Here is a 25,938-nt window from a genome sequence, read left to right on the forward strand (position 1 = left end):
TTAAGATAATCTCTATTAAATTCAGAGGAGACATTTTCACTAAGAATTTTTTTCTTTTTTTCTAGTTGTTTCCTGATAAAGGCACAGAGAAAACAGATAAGGTATTTTTTCTTAAATTAAAGTTTTAACGTTTCAGAATCACGTCTTGCTTATATGCAAATTAATTGGAGAAAATAATTATTTTTAGGTTGATTTTGATTCAGCAGAAGACACCAAATTGATAGAGCTAGATGACTCACAGAAAAGTGAGCATACTGTGTTCATAATGCCACCCGAGCCACCGCCTGATGATGGAAAGGATCTGTCACCAAAGTACAGGTAACAGGAATTTTTTTAAACAGTTGTTTGGGCACAGCTTTAATAATTTGATCTTTTGTGATTATTAGTAGATATGTTGTATAATAATCATTTGTGAAGGTCATTTTCAAAATGTATTTAGTGAACTAATGGAGATGAACGTTTTATGGAGATATCACCAGGTATTGTAATTTAAGAATTGGACAGCCCCGTTGGAAGGGAAACCAGATGTTTATCACTGTTAACCTAAACATTTACCATATTTTAATCTTTAAAAATTTCATTTCTGAAGAAGAAAAAATTTACTTTTGTGAGGTTCCCCCTCCCTTTGGGGGATTTTATTGTCAATATAAGGACTGTGAAATTCTTATGCATTAGTAATATATCAGAGAAAACTTAAAAGTAGAGGGCCAGGAATCATTCTTTATTAAAATAAACTTATAGGATTTGGATGGGAGTCTTTTAAGAAATTAAAATGTTTGATTGTTTATTATTATGATCATTTGAATACCATTTAATAGGTTTAGAAAATCAAACAAAAAAACTAGCACATCGTTTTAGCACCAATACTTAATGTCTGTTAACAATTATATGTATATCTTTTCTGTCTTTTTGTACATAAATTTGCATTTACTATACTTAAAACAAATATTAGTTCATCTTGCGCATATTCTTTGTGACATGTGTTTGCCTTTAATGGTCTGAACATTTTTCCATGCCAATATATATTTTTGTGCCATTCATTTTAAATAACCACATTGCATGCATTTATTGTGATTTGTTAAACTAGTCTCCTGTGGATTTATTTATAGTTCTTTGCTATCTCTACCTTTGTGTGTATGCACAGTTATTTTCTTTGGCTGTATTCATAAAAGAATTTCTGGGGCAAAGGGAATATAAAATAAGTGTTTTCCAAAAATATAGAATTAATATATAATCTCACCAGGACTCCATAAGAATGAAAAATGTATACCTGAGATTGAGTGGTTTAATTAAGTACTATTTTGATTGCATGTTAATTATAGAACTCTTTTTTAATTTGGCTTTGATCATTATGCATTGGAATGCAGATATTGACAAATAAGTAAATCAAATAGGAAAGGCAATATATTTCAGAAGAAGATTGGCCAAAGGAAATAACTAGGCAATTTCTGAGAAGAAATCCCAATAGTTGATAATATGAAAGTATGTTAAGTTTTTCTAGTATTTAAAGAAATGCAAACCAAATGAGTAGTAGAAGCATTTTTAATCTATCAGCTTGAGAATAGGCTATCCTTCTAGTTAGAGTGTATGTAAGTATAACCTCTCTGGAAGTAATTTGATGGTGATTATAATAATTTTTATTTTCTTGATAAATATTTACCATAGAAAACTCTGTTATTGGGCATTATTCTAAGAAATTAAGTAAAAGTATTCACAAAGATAAATGTACAAAGATACTTAATTGCAAAAATTGAGAAATAACCTAAAAATGTCCAACAGTAAAGAATTGGTTAAATTATGGCACATCCCTAATATAAAAATATTCGGGATTTTTTCCTTGTAAATGTGAATGCAAGGTACTTTTATAAAGAAAAACAAAATTACAAAGTATACTAAAAGTTATCTTTTAATATAAATTATCATTGAACACATGGGTCCTGTTGAAAGGGTTACTAATTCTTCTGTCAAGATGTCAGGGTTTTCTGTGTTCTAGGGATTGATTGAAAATAATAGGATGCAGAGGAGCCAAAGTTTCCATGTAGATAGTCTATGTATCTTATAATTGCATCATCTTATATTTTTGGAAAAAAAATTTCTATACAAGGATTTTGGAAAATAATATTGGGTACTTTTGAGGTTTAGTAATATTCACCTAAATTCTGGCATAATATTAAGAGTTAATGTACTTTAAATCAGCAGTTCTATTTCTGCTTTTTATTTTAGTTACAAATACTTTCCAAGACTGGACCTTAAGCTTTTTGACAGACCACAGGAGTTGAAACTTTGTTTTAGTAGACACCCTACTGGGAGTAGCATTACAAACAGTCCAGCTCTCATGGCTAAGAGAACTAAACAGGTCAGATATCCTTTATCTAATTTAAAATGTAAACTATGTATATGTGATATGCAGCTCATAGTTTAGACTTGTCACCCACAGCAATCATTTGAAGACCCACTATGGTTGTTAATGAATTAAAATCGATTTCTTGCAACCCTACTTATAATGTTGAGGCTGAAGTTTTTGAATGCTTATGTTTATGTTCTAAGAGAACCTTGGGAACTAAATACACTTAAAAAAAACTTTATTGAAACATAATTCATATACCATACAATTCACTTGTTTAAGTATACTCACTGGCTTTTAGTATCTTCACAGGGTTGTGCAGCCACCATCACAATCAATTGTGAACATTTTCATCACCCTAAAAAGAAAGCCTGTACCCTTTAGCTGTTAACCCCCCAGTTCCTCCATCTTCCACAGCCTCAGGCAATCACTAATCTATTTTCTGTGTCTATAGTTTTGCCTGTTCTGCGCATTTCATAAAAATGGAATTGTACATATGTGGCATTTTGTGACTGGCTTCTTTCACTTAGCCTAATGTTTTTAAGGTTCATCTGTGTTGTAGAATGTATCAGTATTTCATGTATTTTTATTGCTGAATGATATTCCATTGGTAGAATATTTTATTTATCCATTTATGTACATGTGGGTGGTTCCTACTTTTCGGCTGTTATGCATAGTACTGCTGTAGACATTTGTGTACAAGTGTTTGTGTGGTTATATGTTTTCATTTCTTTGGGTTATATGCCTAAAGTAGAATTGCTGTGTCATATAGTAACTCTGTGTTTAACCTTCTGAGAACTTATCAGACTGTTTTCCAAAGTGGGTACACCATTTAAAATTCCCACCAGCAGTCGGAATTTTACCACATCCTTGTTAATTCTTGTTATCTTCTGTCTTTTTGATTATAGCCATCCTAACGTATATGAAGTGGTATCTCATTGTGATTTTGATTTTTCCTCATGGTTAATGTAAATATATTTTCTACTGAATATTACATTCTAAGGGGAGTTAACTTAGGACAGCCTAGACATCTTGTTTTAATACTATATCTGATGTAGGTATAAAGAGTTAAACTATGGTTAGGTGTGAGTTAAAATTGAACATCCTTTATACATATACTGATATTTTGGGGGTCTACAAAACATGGGAAATTTCAGAATGAAATTCTTAGTTCAGGTTTTACCAATTCATGTACAGTCCCTCAAATCCTAGCGGTAACCTGAGGTGATCCTCAATCCCATATAGTATACAATTCTCTCAGTGTTGTCTGAGGGGAATTTTTTTTTAACCATTATCAGCTTAATAAAGGCAAGTTTTTTTAATGTGACAATTTTGCTACTACATCTTTAAATCTCATTTTCACCAGAATTTTTTTTCCAGGCAAGTCTCTTGGAAATAGAGCTCATAACAATATGTTTATTTAGGACACATCCAGCAGAGGGATCTTTAGTGCAAAGCAGACAGTGGCAGTCTGACATGTGTGGAGGGCTCTGTAGTTTCTGGGAATATGTAGAGTTTGATAACGCTCAGCAGGTGACTTTGATACCTTTTTCTCTCTTCCACCTAAATCAGAATGAAAATCAGAACTAGAAAACATGCCATAAAACTGTTAGGTAGGAAGATCTGTGATCTTTCTCAGACTATGTTGCCTGCAAAGGAATAGGTCTTTTTAACGAATCGGTCAGTGAAGGAATTAACACAGAAGGTAGAGTGGAAATCTTGGTGGGGAATAGCCTAGGGCATCTTAAACTTTTTATCAGGGGGAAGAGTGAGAAGACTCTGACTTTTGAAGAATGATTCTATAGAACTCTAAGCTATAAATGAAATCCCTTTCATTCATCAAACATATGAGTGCCTTCTGTGTGAGGGGCACTTAGTTACCCATTGTATTATAATAATATGAATGATCTCTGCTTTTAAGGAGTTTCTAGTCTATTAGGAGACACCTGCTTGCCAAATAGTTAAAATACAGTATAAAGTGCTTCTATTTCTAGAAAGAACCATGGGGCACTAAGTAGGAAGCCATTCACAAAAGCAAAACTATGAAATGCTTGATTTTAGAGTCAAATTTTACATTAAATTCCTCTCTTCCTTTTACTTCTCACTTTTCCTGTCATACTAATGAATTTTAGTGAATGTCATGATGTTTTATTTATTCTCTTTCTAGGAGATAAAAACAGCTCAAAAGTTGGCGAAGAGATGTTATACAAATCCACCACAATGGGCCAAGTGTCTCTTCAGTCACTGTTACAGTTTATGGTTTATTTGTCTCCCAGCCTATGTTAGAGTTTCTCATCCTAAGGTCAGAGCACTTCAGCAGGCATATGATGTACTTATTAAGATGAGGAAAACAGATGTGGATCCTCTAGATGAGGCAAGTATAACAAATTGAGTTATTGTTACTAAGATAAATTTTATTTGTATTTTTAAGAAAATTTAGGTCTCAGTTGCTTTCCAGTATCCTCGAATATTTTCATTAAGTAGGAAAGGTAAAATTGTTATCCTGTTTCATAGAGCTAATACTTATTATTTTAAAATACATTTATTTTAAAATTATTCCTTTAAAATGCAGCAGAGGGCTTCCCTGGTGGCGCAGTGGTTGAGAGTCCACCTGCTGATGCAGGGGACACGGGTTCGTGCCCCGGTCTGGGAAGATCCCATGTGCCGCGGAGCGGCTGGGCCCGTGAGCCATGGCCACTGGGTCTGCGCGTCCAGAGCCTGTGCTCCGCAACGGGAGAGGCCACAACAGTGAGAGGCCCGCGTACCGCAAAAAAAAAAAAAAATGCAGCAGAGACTGACTTCCTTAGACCAGACTGTTTGCCCTTGATAAATAGAAAAAAATATTGACTTAATTTTATTCTCAAGATAACTTTATTAGGAAGCAAATAGGCCTTTAGTAAGTGGCTCTCCACTTAGGACCTGTGTCCTAGGTGAGTTACATAACCTATCTGTGTTTCAGATTATGTGTCTGAAAATGGAGGTCTGAGTTTCTCAACCTTGGCACTGTTGACATTTTGGCCCACATCATTTTTTATTGTGGGGTCCTGTCCTGTACGTGGTAGGATGTTTAGCAGCATCCCTGGCCTCTGTGCACTAGGTGCCAGTAGGTCCGTGCAATCAACAATGTCTGCAGACATTGCCAGATGTCACCAGGGGGATAAAATTGCCCCACTGAGGTATATAATATTTAGTTCCTCTCCTCAAATGGTTAATTTGACAGTTAAATCAGTTAATGTACATAGTATGCCTAGACGAGTACCTGGCTGATGGTAAGCGCTCAGTGTACAGTGTGCTACATCTCTTACGCCTCAGAACCATCCTCACAGATAGGTAGTGGTATTATCCAACTAACGGTTGAAGAAACTGAGTTACTTATTTAGCTCTTCTCGTTGCTGTTTTTCCCTTTAAAAGTTACTTCTGGTGTTAAAATAACTAAAATGATTATTTAGAACCGGATTAGAATTTAAAATGAAGTTGGAATAAAAATTCAGAGTAATGGGTGTTTGGGGAGAAGGAGAGAGCACCAGGTTAGAAGAGAAATGCGATTGAGGAGGGGCACATTATAGGCTTCAGCAATAACTGTAATTTTCTCCTCTTATAAAATAAAAAAGATCTGAAACTGATAAAGCATGTACGTTATTAAGATTTGATAATGCTTGTGAGCACACTAAAACTCATTTTTCTCTAAGTATTATCTGTATGTTTTAAAAAACTTTTCAAATGAAAAGATAAAGTTATAAAACAAGTAAAATATCCATTCTCACATTTGATTACATTTTCTCTCATCTGATGTTAATAAAACTATTTGGAGGGCTTCCCTGGTGGCGCAGTGGTTGCGAGTCCGCCTGCCCATGCGGGGGACGCGGGTTCGTGCCCCGGTCTGGGGGGATCCCACATGCCGCGGAGCAGCTTGGGCCCATGGGCCATGGCCACTGGGCCTGTGCGTCTGGAGCCTGTGCTCCGCAACGGGAGAGACCGCAGCAGTGAGAGGCCCGCGTACTGCAAAAAAAACTATTTGGAAATTAAAAGTGCTTGATCAGAATTAGTGTGTTGTACCTCATACATTTTAATGTTTTAAAAAACTTATTCTGATAGAGATATATCTAAGATGATATATCTAAGATAATATATCTAAGATATATTTTAAGATGTGCTTTAACTTTGTGCAAGCACAGAATATTTTTAATGTGCTTTAAAATATGCTCTATGAGAGAGCTAGTATTAATTTTGTTACTGCACTCTAAACTCAAAGCACAATACTTGATTAAGTTTCCTTGATAAGTTCATAAGACAAATTGCCTGAAAAGTAGTCTCCTCTGTAGATATTAAGGTTCTAAGGTAGTCTTTGTTACAAGTAATTACATTCTCCTGTTTGCTAACATGAGCAATTATGACTAGTAAGCTAAAAAAGTCTTTTAGACTTTTTTCCCAATAAACACTCAGATAGGAGGCTTAAAAATTTGGAGGTTAATTTGTTGTATTCCTACTTCTAACAAGTTATATCGACAGATTTGTAGTCACCTGAAGTAATTACATCTCTACAACTGGAAGAAAGAAATGTTTCTTCATTTTAAAACTTAAGGATGCATATTTGCTTGGCATACTTGATGCATTTTATTTGTTTATTGATTACACATAGAATAGCACATTAAAATTTTCACAGTATTTTTATGTACATTATTTCCTTTGGTATTCCCAGCAACTCTATATTTTACAAAGAAAGAAATTTGAAACTTAGATGAAATGACACACACATAAGGCCACCTAGCAAGGAAGTGGTTTTGATTTTTAGGTTCATACTCCATTAGAACCCACTGTCTCATTCATATGCTTAATGTTTTGACAGCTTTGTGTTCTACATGTTATGTTTGCAGAAGTTGTAATAACGTAGATTTTTAAATACAACTAGTAGAGACCCAGAAATAGCATATGCCATGTAGGCTAAATTAAAGTTAAAATGCATAATGTGTTTTGCTTTTAATACTATTTATTAAATTTTTAATGGAAATGAAATGTTTGTGTCAAGCTTATCTTACTTTGTCTCATCAGTCTATTATACATATTGTTGTACATTGCTGAGTAACAAACCACCCCAGAACTTAGTGGCTTAAAATAACCATTTTATTAAATCTTACTATTTTATTTGCTGAAAATCCAGGAAGAATTTGCGGTAATTTTTCTGCTCCACATTGTATTACTTAGAATCACTTGGTTGTAATCAGTTGCTAGCTGGTCTGGTCTAGAAGGTCCAAGACAGCTTAACTCACATGCAGCCAGGTACCTTGGCAAGGTTATCTGGAAGGCTGGGCTCAGGTGGACCCCTCTTCCTCCATGTAGTCTCAGACCTCTCCATGTGGTACTTGGGCTTTTCTCATGATAGCTTAGCACTCCAAGAGCATTTGTTTCAAGAGGAAGTGGAAAGTGACCTTTCTTAAGGCTTAGGCCAGGAAACTGGTACAGTTGTCACTTCAGGCAAATTCTATTGGTCATGTAATCTCAGAGGCTTTCCCCCCTCAATTAAGGGGAAGGGACATAGACTTCTCATGGGAGGAGCAGCAAAGAGTTTGTGGCCATCTTTTATCTAACATAGATATCCAAAAGGTATCATGTTGTAGGCAACAAAATACTGCAATTAAAAAATTATATCCCTGGCATTATTACTGTTTCTTTAGTTTGATGGCTGGCTCTTATACCGGTAAGCCTGGAAGTTTGGAGGAATAGTTTGTAGACTTCAGAATAAATTAATTGTCGAGAATGGTTTTGGAAAATTTTAGATTAATCCCAGTTTGACATAGAAAGTGATTTACTTGTTCATGACTCGTAGAATCTTAGAATTGAATAGGACCTCAAGATATTTCAGTAAAACTTCAACCTAAACCTGAGATGTTGAAAGTCTGTAATATATGGGACCTTGCCTATGCTTGAGTTGGCTTTGTTAGAAAGTTTGTGTTTTATGCTGAGTTCAGTTCCACCTCCCTGCGGCTTTTTTGGGACTGCAGAAGCTGTTTACTGCTTCTTTCAAGTGACAACTCTTCAGATATTTGAAGAACTCTTGTGCCACATTCTTCTTAATCGCGTCATACATCTTACCTAGTTCTCCCATTTGTTCCTAATTTATGTAGTTTCCTAACACTTCTTTAACCTAGTCATTTGTGAAGTTACTCTAACAGTTTCTGAACTCCTCTGCTCCTAAATTAAACTTTACATTTCTAGCTTTAGAGTACTCATCTTTATGATCCTCTGCCTCTTCACATCTCTTTCCCTACTTCATCTCTTGAATAAAATACCGTTTCTCAAATCTATTTACTTTCCCCTTTAGTAGAGAGTGCAGCTTGGCTTTATGGTACTCACAGTTGTTAAACAGCTCTGTTATAAACAGAGGACATTTTACAAGTCCCAAGAAGAGTATCTTTTTTATGTATCTTTTCTTATTCTCAGATTAAGCTCTAGTAGTCTTTGGCTGCCTTGTTCACTGCTTTTGTAAACTGGCTCACCTCTTTGCCAGGGATCCATGAGATTCCTGTTTCATTCTTCATGGTTTCTACTGTTGTCTTCCAAATGTGATATTCTAACTTTTAGGAGTTCCCCATTGAGTCGTCCTCTTCTGATCAAATTTAGCCCTCTTCAGTAAACACATATTCTCAGAAAAGCCTTTGCTAATAATATTACAGTGTTTTTAACTTTCTTCTCATACTTTTTTTAAGACACGGGTTCATAGAATTATTTTTGTTATGTAGGCATTCTGGAGATGCTGCTTTTAATTCCTTTGGCATAAAATATAGAACATGATTTGGGAGAGAGCTATTTTAATCATGCTTGATTTTAAAAATGAATTCCTTCTCATATTATAGAAAATAATAGTTGTTTTCTTTGTGTAAACTTAGTTACTGAAACAAACGGCACACGTGCCCATAGGTCTTATGTGGAAAAGTTAATAATGCTGGTACTTCCATTGATGAATACTTTTAAAAAATAGTTTACCGAGACTCTCAAACCAGAACAAAGGAGAAAATAGTAGTAACTGTTGCTTAATAACTTTGAAAAGAAGAATTGAGTAAAGTCATTTAAAAATCTCTACAAGTCACAGACTAATATGCTAACTATTAATGCTTTGATGTTATTTTTTGTTAGGTGTGCTATCGAGTAGTAATGCAGCTTTGTGGACTTTGGGGTCATCCTGTCTTAGCAGTGAGAGTTTTATTTGAAATGAAAACTGCTAAAATAAAGCCAAATGCTATTACTTACGGCTATTATAATAAGGTAAGTAGGATTGACATTAGGCAATATATGCTGCTTATTAAGATTGATAAATTTATTATGCCTTTTATTTAAGAAACTTTTTTTAGACGTTTTGGGGTAGAATTCTTTTTGTATATATTATATGTGTATGTATTTTTTAAAAATTCAAATATTCCTAATAAAGATTATTTTAACCTTTATTTTACCTTTAGGTAGTTTTGGAGAGCCCGTGGCCTAGCAGTACCCGCAGTGGTATCTTCTTATGGATGAAGGTACGGAATGTGGTACGTGGCTTGGCACAATTTAGGCAGCCACTTAAAAATACCGTGCAAAAGTCACAGGTCTCCTCAATATCAGGTAATAAATGTGGTTGGAAAGATACTTTCTTGCTGAACCATAAGCTTTATAGACATATGAATTTTTACTTATATGAGGCAGAAAACGTAAATGAAATTCTAGTTTTGATATTTTCATATACTACTAAAGATAGAGGTTGCCTAGTCCAAAATTATTTTCTTCTCTCACAAATTTAGACAGTATTCTGCAACTTTAAATGAACTGTGAGTCACTCATGTTTAGTTTCAGAGATTACCAGTGCATGAGTTATTGAACTGCTGTTGTCCTTATCTTTAGCTCCTCAAAATGCCACAGGTGGAAGTGATGGGGACACGGTGAGCCACGGTAGTGTGGATAGTTCTAATGATGCTAACAGTGGGGAGCACACAGTCTTCGTCAGAGATTTAATCAGTCTTGATTCCACTGATAATCACTCTAGCACAGGTACTAAAATCTGGATTTTACTAACCCTTCACTTACTCTCATGTTAAGTCTTCCATTTTTTAAAAAAACTTTTACCTTCCTCTCTCAAGTTTGTGCAATATGAATACCTAAAAAATACCATACATAAATAAGGGGAGAAAGTACACCTCTGATTGCAGATCACTTCTCTTATTTCCCATAGTATAAAATAAACTTGGGATTGCTGTGCAAAAGGCTCTTACATGGTACTTCTTTGTGTTCGTTCATCATTAATTTGTGAAAGTATATGATATAATTGTTAGGAATTGTGAGCTGAGGAACTTGACTGTTAGTGACACAATTGCAAATCTTCTTTTCATTAAGTGGATAATATTTATTAAAGATTTGAGATTATGAATATTAAAGAGGGAAGAAAATAAGTCACACACCACGAGAAAAACGTATTCTTTGCATAGGCATTACTTTAAATGACACTTTTTAAAATCTGAGGATCTGCTGAAGCTGCTTTTACATACAAAGCTATGGGCATAATCTCTGTCCTCTGAAGTTAGAAATAAGCTTAATTAAAGTAGCACGTTGAGCAGATATATGTGTGTTGCACATCCTTCTCGTGTTTTTCTTTTTTGTTGTTATTGTTAATATCTCAAGCTTTTCTTTAAAAAGAATTCTGAGTCTAATTCCTGTGCTTCATCTGATGAACTTGTCTCAATGACTGAAGTTTCCTTTTCTCTGCTCTTTGTTGCTCTGCTTTTTGCTCTGTGCTGTTTCTTGGTGCTGCATTTGTCCTTGGCTGTCATGGTGTGGGGTGCAGACAGACTTGTGTGACGTGAAGCTATGGATACACGTGTGCATTAATTCTACCCTTGAATGTTAACCACTTCAGGTAATTTCCCATTTATTAGGTTAAATTTTGCTGACATGCAAGGGTGGGGGAGAGGCCTTTTGTTATATTTTAAGTACTGTTGCAAGTGGAAAGCAATTTTAGTTTTCTTGGCTTTTTCTCCTTCAGATACGTGTAATCATATACATACTACTGAAAATACCCAACTAACGCTTTATGATCAATTTGCAAAGCATATTTATCTTAATTGAAAATATGCTATGCCTTGCTACAATTCTTATTTTGAGGGTGGTTTGTAGCATCATTGAGTCAAATAGTTTTATGAGCGTTAAAGATTTCAGTATTCCAGCTGTTAAGGTGGTTTTTGCTTGCTAAAACTGAACTGCTGATTCTTGTGCTAAAAACTATCCCCATAATTACAGAAGCATGTATAAATTGGTGAAAGTCAACATAAAGCTGTAAGTCGCAATCCTGTTTGTAAATTAAATTTCTTTCAACATGTGGGAATTTTCATGAGACTTTCATTTGAAAACCACCTTATTTTATTTCCTCCTGTATTTTTTTCCTAGTGCTTATAGAATAAATGGATTTCATTTATGGAAAATCAAGAAAATAATTTGTGGTATGAAACCATTTCACTAATAATAATAATAATAGATAAACACTCTCCTTATCTCTCTGGATTTTTAAACTTGTCTCCTTTAAAGGCAAAAAAAAGATTTACTAGTAATTCTGGGAAACTGCATAAAGCTTCCATATTCCCCAGTTGGGGAAGAAACTTCAGATCCCTTTTTCATATATTTCTTTTAAGCTACATTTCAAATGACTGAAGCTCTGATACTGAATTTACAGTGATTATGTGTCTCTGTAGAGTTTCTGGTGATATCATCTGATATTTTTGGAGACTTCCAGCCCAGATGCTTAAGTTACTCTTTTCATTAAGGATTATCTCACAGAATCTTTCCACTTAGTACCTGATACTGAGTCACTTAGCTTGTTGAGGGCATATCTGGGTTTAATCAGTTTACTCAGTTCCCAGTCTATTGTCCATTTCATGGCACCATAATGCTTTACTAGACTTTCTGAGGGGGGCCAATAAAAAAAAAATGACTGAAAGAAGTCATTCTAAATAGCAGTATTTTTTTTAATTAAAAAATTTTTTAATCGAAGTACAGATTTACAGTATTGTGTTAATTTCAGGTGTACAGTGATTCAGTTATATACACATACACACATATATATTCTTTTTCAGATTCTTTTCCCTTATAGGTTATTACAAAATATTGAGTATAGTTCCCTGTGCTATATAGCAGGTCCTTGTTGGTTATCTAAATAGCAGTTTTTTTTAAAGCTTAATTCTTTTGTTATATGGCGAACCCAGAGTTTGAAAGGCAGTTTAAAAAGTGGTAGAAAGTGAAAAAATAAAAAGTGGGGGCTTCCCTGGTGGTGCAGTGGTTGGGAGTCCGCCTGCCGATGCAGGGGACGCGGGTTCGTGCCCCGGTCCGGGAGGATCCCACATGCTGCGGAGCGGCTGGGCCCGTGAGCCATGGCCACTGAGCCTGCGCGTCGGAGCCTGTGCTCCGCAACGGGAGAGGCCACAACAGTGAGAGGCCCTCGTACCGCAAAAAAAAAAAAAAAAAGTGGTAGACAGTGGAAGGCACTATATTTTTTGTTTTATGTGTTTTTCATTGACATCCTTTATAATGATCCCCTGGTAACTTGCCTTTATTTCAGTTTTAATTTTAAACTTATTAAATGTTTCAAGAATAGTACGAAGAACTCTTGAATAACTTTTATTTAGATTCATTCACTTTTAGTTTGACACATTTGCTTTATCAGTTTCTTTCTGTACACATGCACTTTTTTCCCCTAAATTATGTGAGAGCAGATTGCATACATCTTGCCCTTTTACCTCTTAATACTTCAGTGGTATTTGCTCTTACATAACCACAGTATAGTTTCCAAATTCAGGGAAACATTGTTCTACTTCTTTAATGTATAGTCTGTATTCCAGTGTTGTCAGCTATAATGTCCTTTGTGGTACTTTAACTCCTCTTTAGTCTCCTTTAACCAGGCACAGTTCCCCACCTTTTCTTTGTCTTTCGTAACCTTGACCTTTTTGAAGAATAAGTCCAGTTATTTTGTGGAATGCTGCCAAATTTGAGTTTGTCTGATGTTCCCCTGTGATTAGATTAGGTTATGCATCCATGGCTCTTCTACAAAAATTATGTTAAGTCCTTCTGAGATTATCACAACCCAGAGGCACACAATGTCTGTCTGCCCCTCATTGGTAATGTTAATTTTGATCACTTGATGTCAGTGTTCGGTTTCTATTAGTTACCATTATCCCCCTTGCAGATAATAAGCTATTTGTGAAGAGACACTGAGACTATGCAACAATATCTTCTTTTTCATCACACTTTCTCTTCTAAATTTATCATCCATTGATGATTCTTGCCTGAACCAATCGTTTTACTGTGATGGCTATAAGGTGGTGATTTTGCCAACTCTATTGTCCCCACATTTATAAGATAATATTCTTTTGAATGTTCTTTAGAAATGTCCTCTCATGTTTTTGAGCACTTGCTTTCTTGCATAACAAAACATTCCTGGCTCATTCTTGTACCTTCCCTGACTGAGCTCTGGAATCGGCCTTTTCTTCAAGGATCCCGGGTTCCTTTTAATGGGCAATAGATTTTAGAAACGAAGGTCTGGGCTCTAGAAATGCTTACTCCTTCCAGGGTGTTGTCGTTCTAGACTTTTTCAGCAGAGGTAGAAAAAATGTGTATGTATTTTAGAAATACTTCTAATTCCAAATCAGCCCCACAGGTTTTTCTTTGCCTTCCTTCATTTCACTTTTTAAAGATCTCTTCTTCCACAGTAAGAATCTTGGCTCCCAACATCATCACATTTACTCATTTGCTCAGTCCTACAGTGCACATAATATAATTTCAGAATTGCTATACCCATTCCCCTGTGAGAAATAAACCTAAGGAGTTTAGGATTTGACTGTTACCCCCCATGACTAGGGTATATACTCAGAATAATGTGTTAAAAGTTACACATTACATTAGTCCTCCCCCATCCTTTCAGTGTGATCATGTTATTCATAAACAATTGGTTTTGTTTGTTTCCATGTGCATTCAGTTTTAGTTACACCCTGGCCCTCAGTTTTGCTGATTTAAGTTTTTGAACTTGTAGAAGTTAATACATTTCCAAAAATAAAAACAATATGATAACCATATTTAGAGAAGTTTCCTCTCTCTCAATCCCTTCCGTCCTATTTTCCCCCATCCCTTGTAGGTAACCAGTTTTATTGTTTTCTGGTTTATTATTCCTGCATTTCTTTTTGCAAAAGTAAGCAGATATATGTTTATTTCCACTTCTTTCTTACGCAAAAGGTAGCATTCTGTAGATGCACTCCAAAAGAAACTTTCAAAACATCTTATCCAAATCTACTAATTTATAGATAAGGAAATTAAGATTCACTGCTTCCAAGTGTGTAATGGTTTTTAGTCTTTGATGTTCCTGTTTCTACTGTTCTTTGATTCTTACCATTGTTGTAAAATGTTTTGTGTGCTTCATGAGCTTTCTTCTCCTCTTTTTTTACAAGTTTAATTGTGTAAGTTGGTGGAATTTCCTTTTGACGTTTTATAGCTGGACTATAAATATATGAAAACATTTATATATCAGCCTACATTCTTTTTAACAGGTGGTCAGTCTGACCAAGGCTATGGGTCTAAGGATGAACTTATAAAGGATGATGCAGAAATTCATGTGCCTGAAGAACAAGTATCAGGAGACTTGATAACCAAAACAAAAGTGGAAACAGAAGGTTAAGTACTGATGTTTACTAGCTTTACTTAGAAAAATACCTATAATAATTAAAAGTCTTATTTGATAATTTTGGTGATAATTTCCAGAAATGTAAAGTCTGGGCTTATAAGATACTATGTACTCTTATATATGATAGATTTTTGGTAGTCTCTGAATTTTAGAATTTAAGAGATCTTTAGAGACTCTGTAGGTCAGCCCTCAACTTTGTAGGAAACTGCAGCCCATCAAGGTGTTCATTTGCCAGTGTTAAATAACTACTTTGTGACAGAACCAGGACTAAACTCTGAGTCATCAAACTTGTATTCCAGTGTACCTTTTATTTTCAAATGCTCTTTCACTAGAAGTCCTTCAAATATCTAAGTCGATAATTTTCATTCGTAGGTTCCAATATAGTCTGTGTAGTTTTCCTTTTTTTAGGGGACTCATTGAGATAGAAATGAGAAATGATTTGTAGTAGTCATTTTAAGGAAATATGGAGAAATATTTTGGCTTTTTGATAATACGATGGTCTTCCTATCTTCTTACAAAAAAGTACAGTTTCTTTAATGACGTCACTTACTTTATGCTCTAGAATTATGCAGAAGCAAGCCCCTCTCCTACTTGACAAGTGATGAGGAGTGTGACAGAAGGCCAAAGCCTTAATTTATTCGCTCAGGAATGCTCAAGTTAGGATTATGAATGTTAAAATAAAGCATTTATTTCAGTCAGTACTGGCAACATTTATGGCATAAAAGAAATCAGTAATAAAATAGAGAAAAAGTATTCACCCCCACTTAGAGAAAAAGTACATAAAATATATTAAAAAAATACTTCGTTTCTGTTCAATACTGGCAAAAATAGGAATGATAACATCCAAATATTTTTTCCCAGAGGTATGCGATGTCTCTGCTGTTGTGGCCAAACATTTACAACCTAGTGCAGAGCCCCCGAGTCCTCCTGAGCCTCCTGCGTGGGGCGGCAGTATTGTGAAAGTTCCATCTGGTATATTTGATGTCAATGGCAGGAAAAGTAGCACTGGTGAGTCTTTACATATTGGTTATCACATATTTAAAATACACTTCTATAGGTACCTGTGGGTCTTTAATGACATTATAACTTGCTAACTTAATTGTAATGAACATGCTAAAGAGCCAGAAGTAAGCTGAATCCTATAAATGTACTAAAGAAGAAATTAAAATAGTTATTTAAAGATAATTCATTTTTAAAAGGAAGGGTATTAAGTGTGTTTAGTTGTTATTTGGAATACCTTTTCTTATTATAGTGCTTGTTCTGAGTTCCGTCCTCCTTTCCTGTGGTTGATGATGAGAGAGGACTGTAGGACGGGCCTGCTATACTCATCCTAACAGAGAGGCAGTTACCTGGTCAAATTCCAAAGGGCTTGTGTGTGGCAGGGTAATTCCTAAGCCTGAAGGGAAATGGAAGAAAAAGATTCACATCACTTAACGTTCTGCACAAAAATACCAGCGGGTCTTTAATTTTTGCCCAATTATTCTAGGTACCCTGAGCCACTTTCTATTTATGGTTAAGTATTTGTAATGAATAACTCTGTTGTGTGTGACTCCCATGAATTTGTGTTTACTGCCTTCAATTATGTGTAGTCCTCCCAAGTACCCTTAAGGCATACGTCTTAAGTGTATGATTTTAAAAGACAATGAAATTGGCCTGCGTCATTTGCCTTTTGTTAGTAGTAGCTACAGTTCACTTCCCTAAAGTCAGCAGTCTACCTGTAAGTGTATCTATTGTATGACTTTATAGAAATTAATTCGCTCAGCTTTTTAAGTCAATGTGGAAATACTCCTTATTCCTAAAGTTGTTTTTTTTTTTTAAAATTGTGATACCAAGTTCGGTTATTTTACAGGGAGTGAGGGGGTAGTGTTTTGCTAATGAGGTGGAGCTATAGATGTTTTGAAAAAAATAATTGATATATATATTCTTTATCCCATTTTCCCAACCTATTGATAGCAGGTTAAAAAAAAAAGGACAGTTTTCTTCATCAGAGGTTTAGAATCTTCTCAGAATATTGAAATGGACATGGTCTGGGGACTGGTGCATTTTCTTCTCTTTTTATTGATCTTATTTCCATGTTACTTTTTTTTTTTTTTTTTTGCGGTATGCGGGCCTCTCACTGTTGTGGCCTCTCCCATTGCGGAGCACAGGCTCCGGACCCGCAGGCTCAGCGGCCATGGCTCACGGGCCCAGCCACTCCACGACATGTGGGATCTTCCCGGACCGGGGCACGAACCCGTGTCCCCTGCATCGGCAGGCGGACTCTCAACCACTGCGCCACCAGGGAAGCCCTCCATGTTACATTTTGATGTAGGAAGATTTGTTCTATTAAGAAAAGAGGAGGTGGTAATGAGGCTTTTTCCAATATATCAAACAGTCAATTTTATTTTAAAATTGAACAAAATGTGACACTAAATTTCCTAGAAATGATATGAGAACCAGTAAATTTACAAAGATCTTTTCTCAAATATTGTTAGAAGTTTTCAAAGCAGGTACAAACTTCAGAGTTATAAAATAGGCTAATTTAATTCCCTTAAATGCTTGAAAAATATCTCTAAATGCTTATTATTCTGTTTAATTGGAAAGATTATGATTATTAATAGATACCAATTTGGAATATTAAAAAGAACCTTGAAATCAATTTGGAAGATTAAAAAAAAAGATCTTATTATAATGACAACTTTCCCTTCCAAACTCCCAGGTCATTATACTTTTTAAAAAACAAATTAGAGGGCTTCCCTGGTGGCACAGTGGTTGAGAGTCCGCCTGCTGATGCAGGGGACGCAGGTTCGTGCACTGGTCGGGAAGATCCCACGTGCCGCGGAGCGGTTGGGCCCATGAGCCATGGCCGCTGAGCCTGCACGTCCGGAGCCTGTGCTCCGCAACGGGAGGGGCCACGGCAGTGAGAGGCCCGCGTACCGCAAAAACAAAACAAACAAACAAACAAAAATAATAATATGAAAATCCTAAATATGAATGGGTAGACTTAAGTTCTGCTAATGATGCAACTAGAAATAGCTTTTGGTCTTGGCGTGGAAAAAATTGCATGGTAGCAAAGAGTTAACGACTGCCTGCATCCCCCAAAGGTGGGGGAGGTTCCTACAGACACTGGCATAATTTTGTTCCACTTGCTCAAACAAGATTGACCTCTGTGAGGGCTGGGATTATGTCCGTTTTATTCTCCATTGTATTCTTAGCACCTCACATAGTGGGTGCTAGTAGGAATTCAGATATTTGTTGAAGGAATAAACATATCTGAAAAAATTTTGGCTATTCAGATTTTAGGAGGCTTCTTGGAATCTGCCGATTCTAAGCGCTCCATTCTAGATCCTTTTACTTTGGAGAAGTAAGGCTTTGGCTATAGCAAATATATAATTTCTCTATGATTATGAATTTGCTTTCTGCAGGGTAGATTCCTGGCAAATACTTGTTGAATTAGATATATGAAACCCAAGATAGAAGAGATTATTTCTTTTTAGGTCTGCTATTTAATGTGGAATATATTTCTTAAACTGAAAATAAAACTCCTAAAATATAAAACATGTTTATAGATGTATATTTATTGATAGATGTGATATCTTTAGTGAACAGTACAGGTATATACAGTATATATTGCACGATCTTTTTTAAAAATGTGTGTATATGCATAGAGGATGAAAGGCAGATTATACATTAAAATGTTATCTCTGAGAGGCAGGGTTGAACGGAGTAATTTTTGGACTTTTTCTGTATACCATCTTACCTTTCTGAATCTTTTACTTTGAGTATGTGTCACTTTCAAAAATTAGAAAAAAACATTTTTATAAAAGTTACATAAGAAAATAGAGATTTATTTTTAATATTGCACTTTCTCTTTTTAGGTAGTACACCAAATGTACTGTTTTCTACTCAAGATCCAGTTGAAGATGCAGTCTTTGGCGAAGTTACTAATCTCAAGAAGAATGGTGATAGAGGAGAAAAAAGGCAAAAGCATTTTCCGGAGAGAAGCTGTAGTTTTAGTTCTGAAAGTCGAGCAGGAATGTTGCTTAAGAAGAGCAGTTTGGATTTAATTTCAAGTGAAGTGGCTATCATGATGGGAGCAGATGCCAGGATTCTCACAGCAGCACTGACGAGTCCTAAGACTTCTCCACTTCATATCGCAAGAACCCATAGCTTTGAGAGTATTAGCTGTCATCCAGCTGACACTAGGACTCGTGTGTCTGAAAACACTTGGGATTCTGAGCACAGATCTTCATCGGTGTTAGAAATGCTTGAGGAAAGCCAAGAGTTCATAGAACCTGTGGTTGATGAAAATGTAGCTAAAACTCCTGTGACAAAGGATACATGTGACAGCCTACAAAATGACAGTAATCAGTCCAGAGACTTGAAAGCAGGATCCAAAGATCTAGTAAATAAGAGAAGTAGTTTATGTGGTGGTGCTAAAGCTATTGAGAGGGAAGATGTTGAAACTGGACTAGATCCTTTGTCACTTTTAGCCACTGAATGTATAGGAGAAAAAACTCCTGATTCAGAAGATAAGTTGTTTTCTCCAGTTATTGCACGTAATCTGGCTGATGAAATTGAAAGCTATATGAATCTAAAGAGTCCCTTGGGTAGCAAGTCTTCTAGTATGGAACTACATGGAGAGGGAAACAGAGAGCCTGGCACTACCAGTGCATTTATTCACCCTTTAGAGAGGAGATCAAGCCTACCTTTAGATCATGGTCCTGCAGCACAGGACAGTCCTGAAAGTGAAAAGAGCTCCCCTGCAGTGTCCAGATCTAAAACTTTTACTGGGCGTTTCAGGCAACAGACTCCCTCTCGAGGTCATAAAGAACGTTCAGCTTCTTTATCAGCACTGGTCCGTTCTTCACCACATGGCTCATTGGGTTCTGTGGTAAATTCTTTGTCAGGGCTAAAGCTGGACAATATACTCTCAGGGCCCAAGATGGATGTGCTAAAATCTGGTATGAAGCAAGCAGCTACAGTAGCCAGTAAGATGTGGGTAGCTGTATCATCTGCCTACAGCTATTCAGATGATGAGGTAAGAGTGTCTTATGTGTGTCATCTGTCTGATGTTGAAATGTTTGGAGTATTTTTTAATATATACATTATTATTTAGATATTTCTGGTCACTTTTTCATATTTTAAAACGTGCATATCCTACTTCTTTCTTGAAATGACTTCAACATACATGTAAGGAAATTAATAATGAAGAAACAGAATATCAGGACTACTTTATAATTCCACAGCCCAGTCTAAACTAACACATTAAGTCTATTGATTTGAAAGAACTAATGATTAATGTTTGATTTAATAATGTTATATTTGCATAGCACTTCACTTTTTAAATAGCTTTCACCTGTGTTATCTCTTTAAGATATGTGATGTCACTCTACAACTTAATCAGTAGATTTCATACTGCACAACAAAAACTGCTAACTATTTATTTATTTATTTTGGCTGCACGGGGTCTTAGTTGCGGCACGTGGGACGTGGGATCTTCGTCGCGGCATGTTTAGTTGTGGTATGTGGGATCTTTAGTTGCAGCATGCAGACTTCTTAGTTGCGGCATGCATGTGGAATCTAGTTCCCCAACCAGGGATCGAACCTGGGCCCCCTGCATTGGGAGCACAGAGTCTTACCCACTGGACCACCCGGGAAGTCCCCCAAACTGCTAACTTTTTATTGAAGTTCAGTTGATCCACAATACTGTATTAGTTTCAGGTGTACAGCATAGTGATTCAGTTTTTGCGCATTATATTCCATTATAGGTTACTACGAGATACTGCGTATAATTTCCTGTGCTAGAAAGTAAATTCCTGTTGCTTATCTATTTTATGTTTAGTAGTTTGTATCTGTTAAACCCATACCCCTAATTTGTCCGTCTCCCCTTCCTCTTTGGTAACCATAAGTTTGTTTTCTATTTCTTTGAGTCTGTTTCTGTTTTGTATATACATTCATTTGTATGACTTTTTAGATTCCACATATGAATGATATCATACAGTATTTATCTTTCTCTGTCTGACTTACTTCACTAAGCATTAATATTCTCTAGCTCTCTCCATGTTGCTACAGATGGCAATATTTCATTCTTTTTAACGGCTGAGTAATATTCCAGTGTGTGTGTATGTGTGTATCACATCTTCATGATCCAGTCGTCTGTTGATGGGCACTTGGGTTGCTTCCATGTCTTGTCTATTGTACATAGTGCTGCTATGAACATTGTGGTACATGTCTCTTTTTGAATTAGTGTTTCCTTTTTTTCTGGATATATACTCAGGAGTGCAATTGATGTATCTTATGGTAATTCTATTTTTAGTTTTTTAAGGAACCTCCATACTGTCTTCCATAGTGGCTGCATCAATTTACATTTCCATAAAAAATGTATGAGGACTCCCTTTTCTCCACATCCTCTCCAGCATTTGTTATTTGTAGACATTTTGATATAGACATTTTGACAGGTGTGAGGTGCTACCTCTTTGAGGTTTTGATTTGCAATTCTTGAATAATTAGTCATGATGAGCATCTTTTCGTGTGCCTGTTAGCCATCTGTATGTCTTCTTTGGGAAAATACCTATTCAAGTCTTCTGCCCATGTTTTGATTGGATTGCTTGGTTTTTTTTATATTAAGCTGTATCAGCTGTTTGTATATTTTGGGTAAGTTGCATCATTTGCAGATATTTTCTCTGATTCCATAGGTTGTCTTTTTGATTTGTTGATGGCTTCCTTTGCTGTGCAAAAGCTTTTAAATTTAATTAGGTCCCATTTGTTAATTTTAGGGGACAGATCCAAAAAATACTGCTATGATTTATGTCAAAGAGTGTCCTGCCTATGTTCTCTTCTAGGAGTTTTATGGTTTCAGGTTGTATATTTAAGTCTTTAATCCTTTTTTTTTTTTTTTTTTTTTGCGGTATGCGGGCCTCACTGCTGTGGCCTCTCCCGTTGCGGAGCTCAGGCTCCAGACGCGCAGGCTCAGCACCATGGCTCACAGGCCCAGCCGCTCCACGGCATGTGGGGTCTTCCCGGACCGGGGCATGAACCTGTGTCCCCTGCATCGGCAGGCGAAGTCTCAACCACTGTGCCACCAGGGAAGCCCCTTTAATCCATTTTGAGTTTATTTTTGTATATGGTATGAGGGAATTTTCTAATCCCATTGTTTTGTCTGTAGCTGTCCAGTTTTCCTAGCACCACTTGTTGGAAAAACTGTCTTTTCTCCATTGTATTTTCTTGCCTCCTTTGTCATAAATTAATTGATTGTAGGTGCGTGGGTTTATTTCTGGGCTCTCTGTTCTGTTCCATTGATCTATGTATCTGTTTTTTTGTGCCAGTACCACACTGTTTTGTTTACTGTAGCTTTGCAGTATAGTCTGAGGTCTGGGACATTTATACCTCCTGCTTTGTTCTTTTTTTCTCAGGATTGCTCTGGTAATTTGGGGCCTTTTGTGGTTCCATATAAATTTTAGGATTATTCTATTTCTGTGAAAAATGATAGGGGATGCAATCTGTAGCTTTCTTTGGGTAGTCTGGCCTTTTTTTTTTTTTGCGGTACGCGGGCCTCTCACTGTTGTGGCCTCTCCCATTGCGGAGCACAGGCTCCAGACGCACAGGCTCAGTGGCCATGGCTCACGGGCCCAGCCGCTCCGCGGCATGTGGGATCTTCCTGGACTGGGGCACGAACCCGTGTCCCCTGCATCGGCAGGTGAACTCTCAACCACTGCGCCACCAGGGAAGCCCCTGTGTGGCCATTTTAATAATACTGATTCTTCCAATCCAAGAGCATGGGAATATCTTTCCATTTCTTTTAATCATTTTCACTTTCCTTTATCAATGTTTTATAGTTTTCAGTGTATAGGTCTTTAACCTCCTTGATTAAGTTTATTCCTAGGTTTTTTTCTTCTTTTGATGCAGTTTTAAATGGAATTTTTTTTTTAAATGAGATTTTAACTTTCTGATATTTCATTATTAGTGTATAGAAATGCAGCAGATTGCTGTATATTAATCTTGTATCCTTCAGCCTTGCTGAATTCATTTATTCTAAAAGTTTTTGGGTGGGGACTTTAGGGTTCTCTGTATAGAGTATCATGTCATCTGCAGTCCCTTCCAATTTGGATACCCTTTTTTCCCTTGTTTGATAACTTTGGCTAGTACTTCCAATACTATGTTAAATAGAAGGGGTGTGAGTAGGCATCCTTGTCTTGTTCCTTAATTTAACTGGAAAGCTTTCATCTTTTCACCATTATTATGTTGGCTGTGGGTTTGTCATAAATGGCCTTTATTACGTTGAGATATGTTCCTTCTGTACTCACTTTGATGAGAGTTCTTATGATGAATGGATGTTGAATTTTGTCAAATACTTTTTCAGCATCTATTGAAATGATCATGTGGTTTTTGTCTTTCTTTTTGTTAGTGCCGTGTGCCACATTAATGGATTTGCATATGTTGAACCATCCTTGTGTCCCCAGAATAAGTCCAGCTTGATCATGGTGTATGATCCTTTTTATATGTTGTTTGATTTGGTTTGCTAATATTTTGATGAGGATTTTTGCATGTATATTCATCAAGAATATTGGTCTGTAATTTTCACTTTTTGTAGTATCCTTGTCTGGTTTTGGTATCAGGGTAATAGTGGCCTCGTAGAATGAGTTTGGGAGTGTTTCATCCTCTTTAATAATTTGGAATAGTATTAGAAGGATAGGTTTTAGCTCTTCTTTACATGTTTGGTAGAATTCCCCAGTGAAGCTGTCTGGTCCTAGACTTTTGTTTGCAGGTAGTTTTGTTATTGGCAATTCTATTTCACTTCTAGTAATTGGTCTCTTCAAATTGTCTATTTCTTCTTGACTCGGTCTTGGCTGGCTGTATGTTTCTAGAAATTTGTCTATTTCTTCTGTGTTGCCCAATGTGTTGGGATATAAATGTTCTTAGTATTCTCTTATGAGTTTTTGTATTTCTGTATTATTTGTTATTTCTACTCTACTCTTTTCATTTCTTATTTTGTTTATTTGGGTCCTCTCTCTTCTTCTTGGTGAGCCTGGCTAGAGGTTTGTCCATTTTGTTTATCTTTTCAAAATACTGGCTCTTAGTTTCATTGATCTTTTCTATTATTTTTTAATCTCTATTTTATTTCCTCTCTGATCTTTATTATTTCCTTCCTTCTGCTGACTTTGGGCTTTGTTCTTCTTTTTCTAATTCTTCTAGGTGGTAGGCTAAGTTGTTTGAGATTTTCCTTGTTTCTTGAAAGAAGGCCTGTCTTACTGTGAATTTCCCTCTTAGAACTGCTTTTGCAGGATCCTATAGGTTTTGTAAAGTTACGTTTTACTTTTCATTTGTCCCAAGGTGTTTTCTGATTTCTTTGATTTTAGCATTGGCCCATTGGTTTTTTAGTAGCATGTTGTTTAGTCTCCATGTGTTTGTTCTTTTCCCATTTTTCTTTCTCTAGTTGATTTCTAGTTTTATACTGTTGTGGTCAGAAAAGATGCGTGGTGTAATTTCTATCCTCTTAGATTTTTTGAGGCTTTTTTGTGACTTAGTATGTGGTCTTTCCTGGTGAATGTTCCATGTGCACTTGAAAAATGTGCATTCTACAGAATAGAATGTGTATTCTGCTGGTTTTGGATGTAATGTCCTTTAGAGATCAGTTAAGTCCAACTCGTCTATTGTGTCCTTTAGGACCTCTGTTGCCTTATTGATTTTCTGTCTGGATGATCTGTCCATTGATGTCAGTGGGGTGTTAAAGTCTCCTACTGTTATTGTATTAGTGTCAATTTCTCCCTTTGTGTCTTTATTTATTTAGGTGCTCCTGAATTGGGTGCATATATGTTAATGATTTTAAGATCTTCTTTTTGTATTGATCCCTTTATCATTATATAATGCCCTTCTTGTCTTTTGTTATATAGCCTTTGAAAAACTGCTAATCCTTTTAAAAATCATCATAAAGAGAATTAATCATAATATCTTTTTGTGAAAATAGGAGTGGACAAATTTTGTATTTAAAGAACTTAGAAGGTCAGTTAAGGAAAGACAAAATAAGCTAACTTCAAAAGCATCTTAACCTGGAATTATATTTAAAACAAACCAAAAAAGCAGTGTGAGCCATTTCACGTTTGAAATTTTATCTAGCAGTGTTAAATAAAAAGCTTTCTACAGAGTAATTTGGACTTGGAATATATGACTGTAAATTCCAGGTGGTTGCAGATCTTAATCTTTCTTTTCTTTTCATTACTATCGCCCTAGTACCATTGACTGCAAAGGCAAATAGGATATACCTAATAAATATTTTCAAGTGAAGGAATGAATAAAAAGTCTGTAAAATATTCATAACTTTTATCCAGAATTTAAGAAAATATTTAGGGATATGTGTAAAAATAGCTCAAGTGAATTCAGCAGTGTAACTCATAAAATTTACAGGATTCTGAATGTTTAAGCAGTAGAGGATTTACTAAATTCTTAATAATACACCAGTAAATCAGATTAGGTTGCAGGGATTTAAATAATGTAGAAGATTTAATGATACACTACATGAGAAGAATGGGATAAAAATATCCTATTTTGTAAAAACGTATTATGTATGCATATTTTTGACTAGAAGGATATACATCAAGATTTTTACTGCACTCTGTGGATGTTGATATTATAAGTGTTTTATTTCCTGTTTTGCATATCTAGTTTTTAAAAATCATTTAATATGGTTTTATAACAAGGAAGACACAAGTCTTTCTCCTTTAAAGCAAAAATTTAAAAGGAAACTGCTTATTGAAATGTTTTCTATCTAAAGCATCAACAATCACTTATAGTGGTTAAGAACTACAGTGTTCAGAACTTTGTTCATGTTTTATTCCTCTAATAATGATGGTTGTTATTCAGAATAATCATATTGCCAGCTAAAATTCTCACCACAACCTTATTTTAATGTACTTATATTATCCACATTTTT

The 25,938-nt window shown here is 35.7% G+C and overlaps 1 protein-coding gene across 4 annotated transcripts in view; it reads left to right on the top strand.

Moving 5' to 3' along the window:
* The window catches only part of DENND4C (DENN domain containing 4C), a 128,314-nt gene that overhangs the window by 76,292 nt on the left and 26,084 nt on the right, over window positions 1–25,938 (top strand). For 3 of the 4 annotated variants that reach the window (XR_014296852.1, XM_082656166.1, XM_082656165.1), the window contains exons 14-22: window positions 66–101; window positions 188–318; window positions 2,224–2,356; window positions 4,512–4,718; window positions 9,476–9,604; window positions 9,796–9,940; window positions 14,896–15,018; window positions 15,891–16,037; window positions 18,887–20,049. Coding sequence is in view for 3 of the 4 variants with exons in the window: in XM_082656166.1 (XP_082512292.1) it covers window positions 66–101; window positions 188–318; window positions 2,224–2,356; window positions 4,512–4,718; window positions 9,476–9,604; window positions 9,796–9,940; window positions 14,896–15,018; window positions 15,891–16,037; window positions 18,887–20,049 (2,214 nt within the window). In the remaining variant the exon portion in view is untranslated. Of the gene's footprint in view, window positions 1–65; window positions 102–187; window positions 319–2,223; window positions 2,357–4,511; window positions 4,719–9,475; window positions 9,605–9,795; window positions 9,941–10,216; window positions 10,364–14,895; window positions 15,019–15,890; window positions 16,038–18,886; window positions 20,050–25,938 lie in introns of all 4 variants that reach the window. The other variant, XM_082656167.1, reaches the window with a different exon arrangement.

The sequence above is a fragment of the Grampus griseus genome, assembly GCF_964374135.1.
Source record: "Grampus griseus genome assembly, chromosome: 6".
In the NCBI taxonomy this organism is placed as follows: domain Eukaryota; kingdom Metazoa; phylum Chordata; class Mammalia; order Artiodactyla; family Delphinidae; genus Grampus; species Grampus griseus.